Source organism: Carettochelys insculpta, chromosome 9 (assembly GCF_033958435.1).
Source record: "Carettochelys insculpta isolate YL-2023 chromosome 9, ASM3395843v1, whole genome shotgun sequence".
Classification (NCBI taxonomy): Eukaryota; Metazoa; Chordata; order Testudines; family Carettochelyidae; genus Carettochelys; species Carettochelys insculpta.
Window position 1 is genome coordinate 43,520,418 of NC_134145.1, and position 14,193 is coordinate 43,534,610.

Here is a 14,193-nt window from a genome sequence, read left to right on the forward strand (position 1 = left end):
TATAGCATGTATCTTATGACTTGGAAGAAAGTTTGAGAAATGATGATGAAGTTTGCTACTGGCAAAATTTACAGTAGATTAGGCAGTGAGAAAGGCAATGAGAAACTACAAGAAGGTGTAATGAAATTAGCAAACCAGACATCATGCTGACAAATGAAATTCAGCACAGAAGTGAAAGATATTGCATGTTGTAGTTATACTGATGAGTTCTGTGTTGCTAACTCAATGTGTAAATCTAATATGAAGCTGTAATCTTTCAAGGAAAGTATGTAGATGTCACTGTGAACACTTCAATAAAGATATCTGCATAGCACTCATTGGTGGTCAAAAATGCAAATAAGCTCTCTATTAAGAAGGGAACATTGACTAGCACAGAATATATAATAATGCCAGTATAAATCAACAATGCACATCCCAGCCTTCCTGTCATTGGATAGCTGAATGCTCTGGATGAACTACGTCCATCACCACTGATCAAATCATAAGAGTTCAGTACAGCCAATTAAAAGGAACTGGGTTACAGCTGGAATCAACAAAGATTGCAGAATCCCAGGCCTTGCAATTTTTACGTACAGGGTGGGCAAAAACCTGTCAAGAATGGGCTAGGTCTTCTTAACCTCAACTCAGTGTACAGAATGGACGACATGAACTCCAGACCCCCTCCAGCCCTATGGTTCTGTGATTTTATGAATACCAGAGGATAACCTGATAAAAATATAAAGAAATACATATTTAAATCTGATAAAAAGAAATATTTTAAGTAAAACACAGATAACTTTCAGAATTCATTGCCACAATCAGACATTTGTAAAAATAAGAACGGCATCTGCAAAAGAATCAACTAGAATAAAGATGAAACTCCTCTTTTTTACAGCCTAAACTTTCATACTGATTGATAACAAGAAGGAAACTTAATTCTGCATGTTGTATTCATTTCCATAATTATAAGATGTTAAATTTCCCATGATGCATTTCCATTGAATCAACAACCACTGATCACTGCTGGAGAACGGATAAAGGACTCGGATAACAGGTGTGTTCTAAACAATAATGCCTTCACTCTCTTACAATTAGTTTTTTTTAATAGCTCTTTAAGCATAAAAAGTGCACCTTTTCTCTTAAGTCAAAGCTCACTATTATAATTTTTACTATAGTTACAGTGTATATATTAAATTAAGATGCAGGAGTGTAATAATTTGGCGAAACAGCAGTATCAACAAAAGTTCATTAGCTTCAACATCTACATTATCAGGCATCCCAAAGAATGCATACAACCTACCACTTCCTGTATTCTAAAACACATTCTGTAGTGCTTTTTCTTTTAAAAAGAACAGCACACCTTATACTGTTACTATACTAAACCTGCTAAAATCTAATCCGAAATTACTAATACAGCTTCAAAAAACCCACCAATTTACCAGATTACAACTATATTTAATGAGTACAATTTTGTTGAAACAACATATGGTTTTGTTCTCCCCTGTATGCATGTATATTTCCCGTTAATATCAACGAGAATTAAGCAAATGCATAAAATGGACAAGCAACTGCTGAAAGCACATCTGGCTGTTCTTTGTCAGTTATATTTATTCGTGCAGAATGCTCTTACAATGCATCACATATGCTAGTCCATCAAAGGTTCCATCTTTAGGATACCAATTACAATTTTCAGCGTGCTGCCACAGTGGTCCACTTCTTTCTAATGCTGCCAAGAAAACCCAGTACCCTGAACTGACAATTCTGAAAGGTTGTATACAATATATTAGATTCAAGGCCAGTTGAGCCAGGCTCGATTTTGGAGATTAGTGTGAATAGGTCAACAGCATCAAATTTAGTGCTGTGGTGATGCAGTTTATCATGTCATGCAGGATATATTATATGTGTACTAGCTGTCTTTATTAAAAATATTTTATTAATAATACCAAAACTATTATTGAATAATAAAAAAGTGGTGTACAGATTCACTAATTTTTCTGAACAACATAGTAGTCTCAGAATAACAGCAAATACAGACACAGTGGCAGGAGAACTGGCACATAAATGGAAATAGTTAATAATATCTGAATGTATTTTGCATCTTCTTGCAGTAGTACCCATTGCTCTCAAGCTTTCCCCACCACAAGATGGCCTGTCATATTACCATACATTAGGTTTAGACTCTGGAGCATCAAAATGTGCAAAAACAAAAACCTTCCAGTTTTCAACATAAAGGCCTGTTCTGATCTGGGGTTCCATTTTTACTTTTCCTCAGTGTTTTTCTAGATAAAATCTGCTCTTTTTCTTCCAGTCCTGCAGACTCAGACTAGGTTTCTGTGAGACAAGTTGGGTTCTTTCTTTGACATATTTCATCAGTAATGTCAGGCTCTACAGATTAAGGACCAAAATCTCAGCTACCACCAGTACAGGAGTAATTCTATTGATATCCCAGTGCACAACTAAAATATTTATAAATCTACTTATTATAATAGAGGTCATTCTAACTTGAAAAGCAAAATAAGTTATACCAATAAAAGGAACCTTTGTACTGTTACCTCCACCTCCTTGCTAGAGCTCATACCAGCATAACTATTTTTATTTTTAAGTACACCTTGAATGGACAGTTATATTAGTAGAACCTTCCTAGAGTAGACTGGGCTGTATTCTTGTTTTAAACTGATGTTAAATGAGATCTGAATTTGCTCACAAATTAGATTCTTACAAGTATCAGGGAGGTAGCCATGTTAGTCTGTTACTTCAAAAACAACAAGAAGTCCTGTGGCACCTTATAGACTAACAGATCTTTTGGAGCATAAGCTTTAATGAGCAAAGAGTCATGCATATGGAGAAGCGGGTCTTTGCCCACAAAAGCTTATGCTCCAAAAGATCTGTTAGTTGATAAGGTGCCACAGGACTTCTAGATTCTTACAGAAACCTCTGCACAGCCCTGTCTTCATTCCAGAAGCTTCTTAGATGACAGTGGATTGACAAAAGAAATAACTCAGTAGAATGTAGTAAAATGCTGTTTCTAATGCTCAAGAAAGAATCCGGCACACTCTGTCTCAGCTGTGTTGGTTTTTGGAGTCCTAACAGAAGTGCCAAATAAGTAGTTAAAATATTTTGCCTCTTAAATCAGCAACTACAACTCTGAATGTGCTGGACAAATTGTCATTTTATGATAGCAACTTTTCAGAATAGAATTATGCTTTAAGGAAATACTATGGAAAAAAACAGACTCAACAAACAATATGGAAAAAGAATGGGTTTAGTTTATTACCAAAGGGAGACTCCAGACTTCAGCATTTATAATCCATTAATACACCAACCCTGAGGGAACTCATGGGAGTGGGAAGTCAAGGATCCTACCAAGGTGAGAGACATTTTGCAAAGCTGAAACCCACAAATGAGGAAAAAATAAATGATATGAGATTTTGAAACCGATTAAATGTTGTGAGTTCTTTAAAATCTAGTTTAATAGTTATAAAAATAAGAAAGCAATAACACTGGCTAGAGCAAAGAAGGTTACGATCTGGTTCTGCTAATACAACTGTGCTCTGACCTCCCATTCCAGCCCTGTGCTGCTCCAGATTACAACTGCCAATCATATGGAGCAATGTTAAATTGTGGTGTGGGTTTATGAGGTGGACAAATATCCATAAGCAACAAGGCTGAGACCACCAAATCTCATTTCCACTGTTGACATTTTTACAAGTATGTGTGATTGTGTGAGTGCTGGGCTAATGCAGAGAGAAACAAGATCATTTGAAGAAATGAAAACCACCACAACTTTCATGCAAACACTAGCCAAAATTAAAGAAGCCCATGTGTAGTTGGACACCGCTACCAGTGTGGTGCTCTGGTATCTGTTCTGCTCCCTTCAGTGTTGATAACCATTCGGCTGTATGCATGTGCTCTCTCTCCGAATGCTATGCAAGTTTTGTGCAGTTAGCCAACACCACAGACTTCTGGCAGTCCCCAATAACCACAACGCAGATAAGGCATGAAGGCACTGGAACCAGGCTTAATGCCAAACAACACACATTCTCTAGCACCCTGGGCAGCTAGACCAGACGTTAACAGTTTACACTAGTACAGGCATATGCCCTGGCAACGGAACTCAGCACAATTTAGCGTCGAGGAAGCTCCGCTATCCCCTTGGCTGGAACAAGACAGCCCCTCTGAAATACACTTTTATACCCAGACACAAACAAGTCATAAATCAAGGTGCAACCCTTAAACATATTAGGATGGCACCCTGATGTACCTAGTTGACACCCCCTGACGTAACTAGATACTGCCCATTACCTTGTACACAGTGATTCGATCAAAACATCACTGTCCATCATGCTGTCATCACCACCCTGTGTTGAACCTGGGTCAGTAAGTCCCTGTTATCTATGGGGAGCATACTGGTACCAAGTGAGATGTTCTGTTACCATCTTCCTGGACTGTTTAGGTGTCCAGTATTAGGTATGTGTTTTTCTGTAATAGCAGCAGCCCTATCTCTGCCAAATTCCTGTGAGCCAGACCTGCCTTTCTTCACAGCTTTAGCTTTGCTCTATGTTGCTCAGACCTGAGGCTTCACCCCAGGCCTCCACTGTCAGACCCTCTTATTACTACACCATGCACAGCATCAAATACACTTGCATTTAAAGTGGATTCACTGTGATTTTTAGTTGAATCATAATATGGGGATGCTGGAGATCACGGAAGGACTAAGTGAGGAAGAGGGAGCCTAAAGAACAGAGATTGGGAGTGCAGGCATGGGAATTAGAGCAGGAGAGGCAGTCACAGGAGAATGTGGCATGGAGCCTTGTTTCCCTCTATCAGCAGGGTGCCTCTGAAACAAGCAAGAAGAGTGACAAATGGATTTCAGGGGAGGACACCAGTGACACTAGGATCAAGAGGTTGCTGGGAATCTCAAGAGCCCTGAGCAAAGAAGAAGGAGCAAAAGAAACACGGATAGTTAATAGGGAGTGGGAACATGAAAAGGGCATGCAGGGAGCCAGGGAAGGTTCTGGGAAAAGGCTGTGTATATGTTCCTGGGGACAGATAAAACTATTTTATTGCTTCGAGTTATTAGCTGATGGCTGAATTAACCTTTATTTGTATAAGCAGCATGGACATAATTTCAGATTATAAATCACATTAATTAAGATGTTGGGGGATTTTAATAGGAGTAGTTTTATTACTATCTAAATATTAAAGATATCAACAATGACAACGTAAGAGAGAAATGCAAGGAACGAGGGAGACACAAAAGTAGGTGAAAGGCAAAGAACTTCATTTTCAATGTCCTGTACTTTGTCAATTCAAAGCCTCTCCACTCCCACCTATCACACAGTGAGTTAACTCTCACTAGGCACATACCTCCTACTGATCTGATAATATCCACAAGAGAAACCATATTTGATGGACCTCAGATCATATGGAGAAGCAATGCTCTCTTCATGCATATCCCATTTTAAACTCTTGGCTCTCACCAAAAAGAAAAAAAACTAAACATAATTAACAGAAATTAAGGTTGTAAATGTATTTCAATGGAGTGCTGCTAACATCCCCTTCACTCAGAAAAATGTATAATCAAACCAAAATTTCAAATCACTGTACAGCTTTTATTAATTTCATCACTCTGTCTTTGATGTGAATACTTCTCTACACTCCCTTGCTTTTTTAAAAAACACAATGACTGTCTTTTCCACCTGATTTCTTTGTTCCTGTGTTTTAAATTTAACCAAAATACTTCAGTATCAATAATCATGTTTGTTTTTCCAGCAGAATCAGAAACAGAAGTAAAGCCAAAAGTACATAACTATAACGCAATCTGAAATGCTATATTAGGACATACTGCTTTTCGAAAAATCTAATACATTCCTGCTATTTTTTTTAACTTAGAATAATGCAAACAGAGAGCACATGCATGCAAGTGAGGAAATCAAGGAAATCAAAGTTAATAAACCAAGCAACCTGATCCAATGCTATGTAATAAATCCGTTTAAAGCCACTAGGAAAAAAGCCAACATCCCCATATCTCTTAAAAATATATGTAGCAAGAAATAAAGATGGAAAAAGTCAGTCACTATTATGTTAAATATTTATTGCTAAAACAATTAATATTTTCCCTAAGTGTCTCAGACTGTTACTAAAACAGTCTCAGCAGTTATGCTGGAAAGCAACACATATCTTACAGTGCCCTCTCTCTTTTCCTAGAAGTGTTACAGGAAAAAGCTCTTATTTTACATTGTAGATATCAGCTACGAGGGGACACTGGTGACTATATTTTCAAAAACTCAAATCAAAGAGCTTCCTGACAACTGCAGAATTGTGATTTAAAATGCATATTAAAGCATGTTTAAAATATTCCTGGCTACTGGTTAAAGAAATGATTTTATAGGAAAATAGACACTTACAGTGCCATTTCAAACTGCTCAAGCCACTTTTTCTTCAAATCTTTAGTTTTGCAATAAAATTCCAATCCATTTTGTCCTTGTACATGGATGAGGTAGAAGCCATATGACCACTGGGTGAAAGGTACAGAAATTTGCTGGTTAAAAATGTAATATTCAGGCAGCAAAATGACAATATTTTCATATTCATAATACAACACCAACCCTGAATTTGGAAAAATGGAGGTCATGATATTTTGCACCTCTGTTCAGTTTAATAATCATTCATAACTCTTCATTACATCAGAAATTAATATGTGAAACCCAGTAACAGTCATCTGCTTTAAACCACAATGCACAGTATGATTTTGATATTACAGGGCTTTGGAATAAGAAATAATTACACAAATTGATGTAGTGTAGTTGCAGAATATTTCACGTATTTAAGATTTATGGATTTCAAATCTTTAATTGTGGCACGTATTTTGTATGTAGTACTATTAGAAACATTTACCTTTTTATTTTCTTTATCAGTGGTGGGATTATTTGTGATTTTGTATTTCTGAAGATCTATTATTTCCTTCATTTCATAATTATCACCTCGCCGTTTGCACACAATTACAGCTAGGTCAAACAAGAATATATGCCTAAGAAAGCATAATAGAGAAAGGGTTAAAAACTTCTCTGTATGCCAGTGTACTAAAGCTTTTAAAATAATATGCTATCATATCAAACATTGCAAAGAGCACTTATGATTTTGAAACTTCGCAATGAAATTACTGGGTAATAAAACGTGAACCACTTAAAATACTTGTGCAAGAAGTGCATAGGGATTTAGATGTTAATGTAATGGCTAACTTCCCATGAACCACTCTGAAAATTTACTGCCATGACATTAATAGGAGCGATGCATGTACAACAAAAGAAAGATGTATGCATAAGAGTTCCTGAACAAACACCAAATTTAACAGGTAGACACCAGTCTGTATTTTATAAGCTTTTATTTAATAACAAATTTGCCTTTAGAAACCCAAAGATATCTTTGTTCCTACCTGTCTTGTCTTGCACGTTTGTCTAATGTAGTTATCCTTATTTCACCATCACCTTGTGGTCTTCCATACATTAATAGAGAATGGTTCTAATAACAAAAATTGAAATGAATTCATTACTTAACATACATATGCCAGCAGAAGAGTTAAGATAATGTGTGACATTCAAGTGCCAGTATGGTCATTTTACTGAACTACAAAGCCAGATTCTCCAGGAGTCAGAAGGCACTTGGCATCTTTTAGTCCTATGAAGGATGATAAACCATAAACAAACTCCCATTGTTCCCTAAAGTGCCACCCACTGGGGGACTGGGGGCACCGTGCCACGAAACTGATTCATCTACTTGCATCTAAGGAAATGGGGAAGGAACTCACTGTACACAAATATCACTCCATGCCAGCCAAAAGAACACCCCATAGGGATACCTGAATTTTCCCCATGCTTCTAGTACAAGGATGTCCAACACATAGCCCGCAGGCCAGAATCCAGCCTGTAGAGCCTTTTTATCTGGCCTGTGGAGCCAGCAGTCGCACCCTTTTTAAAAGGCAGCTAGGCAGCCCCAAGCTGCATAGGGCTCTTTAAGGAGCCATTTGCAGCTCCCACCTCTGCCACCTGAAGACTCCTCCAGATCCCATACAGCATGGGACGGGCAGAGAGAAGCAGCGGGAGTACATGCGCTGGAGCCACATCCAGCTCTTTGAGCAATAAAAATGCTCAGAGCTGCAGGAGTGCTGTGCGCCGCTCTGCACACGCATCCCTCCCCAGCACTGCATGGCAGTGGCAATGGTGACAGCAGCGGTGGCTCTGGTGAGTCACCAGCATTGGATGACAGCGGGAGGGCCTGGCTCTGGGGGGGGGTTAAAGTGGGGAGCTGGGGGTGCCTAGCTCTGGATGAGAGGAGGGTGGAATTGGGCTAAAGCGGGGGGGTGCAATGGGGGTTCCTGGCTCTGGAGGAGAGGAGAGGGGATTGGGGATTTTGCATGTCTGAAAACTGTGGGTACTGGGGGTACTTACAGTTTTGTTTTGTTTTTTAAAAAAGAAGTACTTTATTAAAAAAAAAAAAAAGGTAGAAAAACACTGGAGTAGAGCTCAGGTGAATTGGTTTAACGGCCAGCAGGAGGGATCCAGCTGCTAAACCAATTAAATTGAGTCCTATTCTTTTAGCATGGCAGGGTGCTGGGAGCTGCCCCAATACAATGTTTGTGGGCAGGAGTAGAAGGGCTGTAGGGAGCCATGCAGCCGGGGTGAAAAGCAGACTGCCTAGCAAAGGAAAAGCAGGTGGTGGAAGCACACAGAGATCCTGGGTAAGTTAATCTTGGGTTGGAGGCACGGTTTGGGTCTGCAGGGGTGTGAAGCGTGGGAGAGGACAGAGGATGGTTTTGGGATGTGAGGGGTTTAAGCCTGATGGTAGGTGGGTGGTGGTGGTGTCGGCATGGGGCTAATTTCTGTTTGGCCCCCAGAACATGTTGCCATGTGACCCCCAATGAAAAAAGGCTGGGCACCCCTGTTCTAATATGATATAAGGTGGCAAGGACCAGCATATATCAGTAAAGTACAACAATGTGGAAAAGCTGGGATGAACAAGGAAATAAATGTAGCCTATCACGTACCAAATTCTCTATTGATAACTGAAATTGTTTAATTTCACGGAGGGTTTCATTATCTCTCTTCACTTCATTTACATATTGAGCCAAATCCTAAAGCACAAAAAAAAAGAAGGGGGGGGACATTTCTGTGAGAAAAATGTCAATACATCTTTAACATCTGTGTTTACTGTTCTTATTTTGCCTAATCTGCACAAAAAGGCATTGGAAAAGTTATTTTAAGTGATCCGATGTTGCTGATAACCCTCCTGAAGAATCCAGGAGTTTAAAAGAACAGTTCTGTAAAAGCTGGGCAGAAAATGGTATTCGCATGCTGTCAAAATTTTGAGAATTCTGAGAGTGTTCATATTTTTGACTTAAAGGAAACCTAGACTTTTGGAAGTATTTTACTGAGAAGACTCCCAGGATATCAAGCAGCCGAGTGATTAGAGAAACCACCTATGATATGAGAGAATCAAGTTCAAGGTCCTGGTCCAATAAATATTTAATTATTTATCCGAAGTAGAAGAGCTCTAGTAGGAGAGACTGAGAACAACCTACCCCAAAGCAGCCAGGCACAAAGAAGCACTGCTATCAGCAAGGCTAAAAATAATTAATAGGGAACTAAGAAAGGTCATATCTGCCTACAAGAATTTACATTTAAGTAAGAGAGAGCTTGATTTTAGACAGGGAAGATGTCCTTCACTCTTGGTATTTGCACAATTGCAGAAATTCGATGACAACCAGGGCTGGGTAAAAGATGTTACCAACTCCAGGCTCTAATTCAGAAGTGCACAGACTGGGGGGGTGTAATCTCTGGGAGGGCACAAAATTTAAATGGGGCCCGCACAGGGTAATTGTCTCCCCACTCCTAGCAGAGGCCCTCCACTGCCTCCCTATAGCTTCTGTGCACAACTGTGCTGTGCTCATGCGTTATGCTGTCTGACTCCCTGTCCCCACTGTCTCTGCTGCTGCCAGACAGCCAACATCACTTCCAGTCACACAACCCTGTCCCCTCCTGCAGGGGCCTCTGCTGCTTTCCCATTGCCTCCTCTTGCTCACTTGACCTGCACTGCCAGCTCTCCAGCCTCCTAGGGGTCCACTACCCCCTGGCAGCACCAGAATATCCCAGCCACACTGTCAGCATCTCCCAACAGGAGCAAGCTGGGACTCACATTTTGCAGAGTGGGGATAAGGTTTTTAGTAGAATAGCCCCTTGTTTCAGCTTCCCACAGAGAGTCCAAGAGTCTAGGCTTTTTCTTCTTCTTCTTCTTCAAGTGCAACTACATTGATCTTTGTTCAGCTTTAAAGGGCTGCCTGGAGCTGCTTGGGACTGCTAGAAAACTAGTTGGGTGGGTTCTTTAAGCATGAATTTTCTGTTTTAAGTGTTGCCTGGGAGGGATGAGGAAGGTGGTAGGACAAGTTCTTCAGACAGCAGCCCCTATTCTCAGCAAACCACTCAGTTCCAAGAACTCTGTTCAAATCCAGTCTTGTCATTCACATGTTTATCAACTTTTACATAGGCAATCACAAAAAGCAGGCATTCCTGTAGAATCATAAAGACTAACAAAATTATTTATTAGGTAATGAGGCTCCACCCACCACCTCTGCCATTCCAAAAGACGCATCATTTCTGGGTTGGGAGCCCCGGCTACTTGCAGGGGCAAAAAGTGGGGTCTGATGTAAAAGTTTGCTCACTCATGCTCTAATTATTCCTACGGGCAGCAATCATGGCTGGGTTTAACAGGCTGTCCAAAATACAATGAGAGGGGATTCAGTTAAACTGGGGAGCTGGGAGCAACAATGTCTGAAAAGCAAAGGAGAAGATATATCCCAGCTTATTTCTCAGTTCTCACACACAATAATGGGCCTGGCTGACACTCAAAAATGAGCCTCTTGCACTTATAGTGCTGAGATTTGGAAAAAGTTGGAGGTATGAGCTTAAGAACATGGACAAGTATATCTTCTATATTTGTGCATTGAATGTGCTAGTCAATGTTTCGCATATCTTTTCTGTTCAACATAAAGTGTTTATCCTTATTTGTATGTCCTCAGCAGAATATTACATGTTATATCTAGGAGCAAAACATTTTTAGAAATTATGTGCTAAATGGAACAATCTTCTAACATATTACAGTAAACCTCTTTCATATTGGCATTCTATCATCTGGAACTCTCAAATAACTGGCAAACTGGAGTTGCATTTTTTCAGTACAGTACAGTGAAAGTAAACACAAATAAATATAGCAAACACCGTATAAATTTACAGTATACCATACTACTGTTGTATAAATAAAGTACGCCGCACACATTTTTGTTTCTTATTGTGTTATCTTATTTTTCTTTAGTGTTATGCATTGCTAGGTATACCTCTCTATTATCCAGAATATCTGAATATCCAGCAACCTCCCAGTCCCAGGGCTGTCAGTTATGAAAGAGTTTACTGTAACCAGAAGGATACACTGGTAAAAGATCACCAAAACTCTAACAGAACATAATGCACAGCATCAGAAGCAAAAGAAAGAGTACAGATAACTGCAGAGGGAATTCCAGACTGCAAAGGACACAGCACCAAACATGCAAAGAGATACTGCTATTTCAAAGCACGTTTGTGCCATTCGCATCTGCATGTGGTGTAATGGCCACTTAGAGAGATATTAATGCCTTCTAGCACATGGCAAGGAAGACATTACTAGGATATAAACTGTGAGGAAAGAGAATTTTATTTATCTCACTTGAAAACCATTAGCCAAATTTGAAGTAAAGGAAGTTTTACTACATTTTGTAAAAGACTAGTAAAACAGAATGGCACATTTTTCCCACGTGGCTAGGAGGCTGGAAACCGTAGGACAAAATGTTAGGATATCAGAAGTAAATAGAAGCCAGTCATCTCTACTCCATACCATATAAAACCTAATGAATCAATTACTATAAGCCTTTAGCAATATTCTTGATTTAGCCTAATTACACAAAGTTTGTGACTAGTTATAGATCTAGTAAATATTTAACAAATTTTAGGACCACCTTCAGCAGAAAATATATTGTAAACTTCACCACTGCATGCCAATGTGTTCTGAAAAAGGGCCCAACTATTTTAACTGGCAGTGAAGATGTAAACATCCATCTGCCATGGCACACTTACCTTCATTGCATCAAGTGCCAACTTTAGATTTTCCTTCTCAGTTGGGTCAGTAGTATGTTTCACCAGTTCCTGTATGACAAAAGGCAGGGATATTTCGTGTAAGAATTGTTCACTCAGCCAGTTGCAAATCAGTTTACACATTTATCACAGAAATAAAATGACTCCTGCACAGTGATCACTCTTAAATCTCACCAATTTTGTCTTAAATAGATAACAGCCCTAGAATTTAACTTTTTCCTCTATCATTTCCTATATTTTCCCTAATGCACAACCCAGGATTACCACAAATAATTAAATGACAAATATTAAGCATCAACACTGTCAAATATTAGTATTTAGAAATAAGTGTACGGTCTGCAAAAGCTCATTTTATTTTGGTAAAACAAAAAAGCAATCATATAGCACTTTAAAGATTAACAAAATAACATATTAGGTGATGAGCTTGCATGGGGCAGACCCACTTCCTCAGATTTGGAAATAGCTATCAGATCATTACTATCTACATCTGTGCTGAAAATCCAGGCAAACCAATATTAAATTATTTTCATGTTACCAGTAATAACATGACTAATCAAAACTTTAAAATATGAGTTTCTATACAAAGAAGTAGGAATGTCTTGGTAATCCGCCATGTCTGACGTTGACATCTTGAGCTTGCACACGATCATCATTTGTGGACTAGCATATGGCTGAGGAGTCCAAGCCTTGAATGGCATGGGCATTCACAGTAGAGCAAGGGAATTGTCCTGGCTCTGTCGGTGTGGCTGCTGCTGTTGCTTTCCTCTTCTCATGGCCATCAATCAGGAGTATGCATTGCTGCTCTTCGAAGTTGTCATACACGTGTCGTACAAGAGCACACCAACCTGTTCGGTCTTCTGCATGCTGGTCTAGCTGCTTTGGCTTTAATCCAGCATGAGCAATGTTGGCCTTCACACAGTCTTTATACCACTTGTGAGGCCTACCTTGATTCCTTTTGCCCTGGGAGAGTTCACCATAAAGGAGCTGCTTAGGGATTCTTGACTCTTCCATTCGTATGACATGCCCTGTCCAGTGAAGCTGGACTTTCAGAATTCATGGCTTCAATGCTTGTGGTTCCTGCTCTGTCAAGGACTTCCAGGTTTGTGACTCCATCCTGCCACTGAATGTGCAGTATTGACCTCAGGCTGTGCGTGTGGAAGCGTTCCAGCAGTTTCACATGTTTTCTGTACAAGGTCCAGGTTTCACACCCACACAGTAGACTAGTCAGGACTACAGCCTCGTACACTTTCAGTTTAGTGGACTGCTGGATATTATGCTGATTCAACACGTGTGCTCTCAGACATTCGAGGCCTGGTTGGCCTTGCAGATCCTGGCATTTATTTCTTTGTCAAGGGAGCCATCATTGGTTATCATGCTGTTGAGGTACTTGAACTCATCCACTGTTTTTGACTCTGTTCCTTCAATACAGATTGAAGAGTGGAGAGCAGCAGATCCTGGAGCAGGCTGAAACAGTACCTCGGCCTTTCCTACGCTAATGGTCAAACCAAACAGGGGAGTAGCTTCAGCAAATTTGCTGATGATAAGCTGGAGATCAGATTCCTTGTGTGCCATAAGTGCACAGTCATCAGCAAAAAGGGCTTCAGGGAACAGCCTCTCAAGCATCTTGGTTTTAGCATTCAAACAACGAAGGTCAAAAAGTGACCTATCAAATCTGTACTTTATGTAGACTCCATGGTCCAGGTCCCTAACTGCATGGCTGAGGATGCACGTGAAAAAGAGGTTGAATAGCACTGGGGCCAGCATTCACCCTTGCTTCACACCACTGGATATCTCAAATGGATCTGAGGACTCGCCATTCAAAAGAACAAAGCCAGTCATGTCATTGTGCAATATGTGCATGACGTTAACTTATCTTCTCAGGCGGACGAATTTTGACAGGATAATCAACAGGGCTTCTCTGTTGATGGTCTCTAACACCTTGGTCAGGTCTATAAAGACAGCGTACAGATTCAAGTCCTGCTCTATGCACTTTTCCTTGACCTGATGAACAGCAAAGATCATGTCAGTGGTGCAGCGG

The 14,193-nt window shown here is 39.9% G+C and overlaps 1 protein-coding gene across 3 annotated transcripts in view; it reads right to left on the bottom strand.

The window, feature by feature from the left end:
* Positions 1–14,193, bottom strand: part of VAV3 (vav guanine nucleotide exchange factor 3) — a 263,598-nt gene that overhangs the window by 114,599 nt on the left and 134,806 nt on the right. For 2 of the 3 annotated variants that reach the window (XM_075002479.1, XM_075002478.1), the window contains 5 exons: positions 12,138–12,206; positions 9,023–9,109; positions 7,415–7,500; positions 6,877–7,009; positions 6,387–6,496 (listed from right to left, as the gene is read on the bottom strand). In XM_075002479.1, the coding sequence (XP_074858580.1) occupies positions 6,387–6,496; positions 6,877–7,009; positions 7,415–7,500; positions 9,023–9,109; positions 12,138–12,206 (485 nt within the window). The remainder of the gene's footprint in view (positions 1–6,386; positions 6,497–6,876; positions 7,010–7,414; positions 7,501–9,022; positions 9,110–12,137; positions 12,207–14,193) is intronic. The other variant, XM_075002480.1, reaches the window with a different exon arrangement.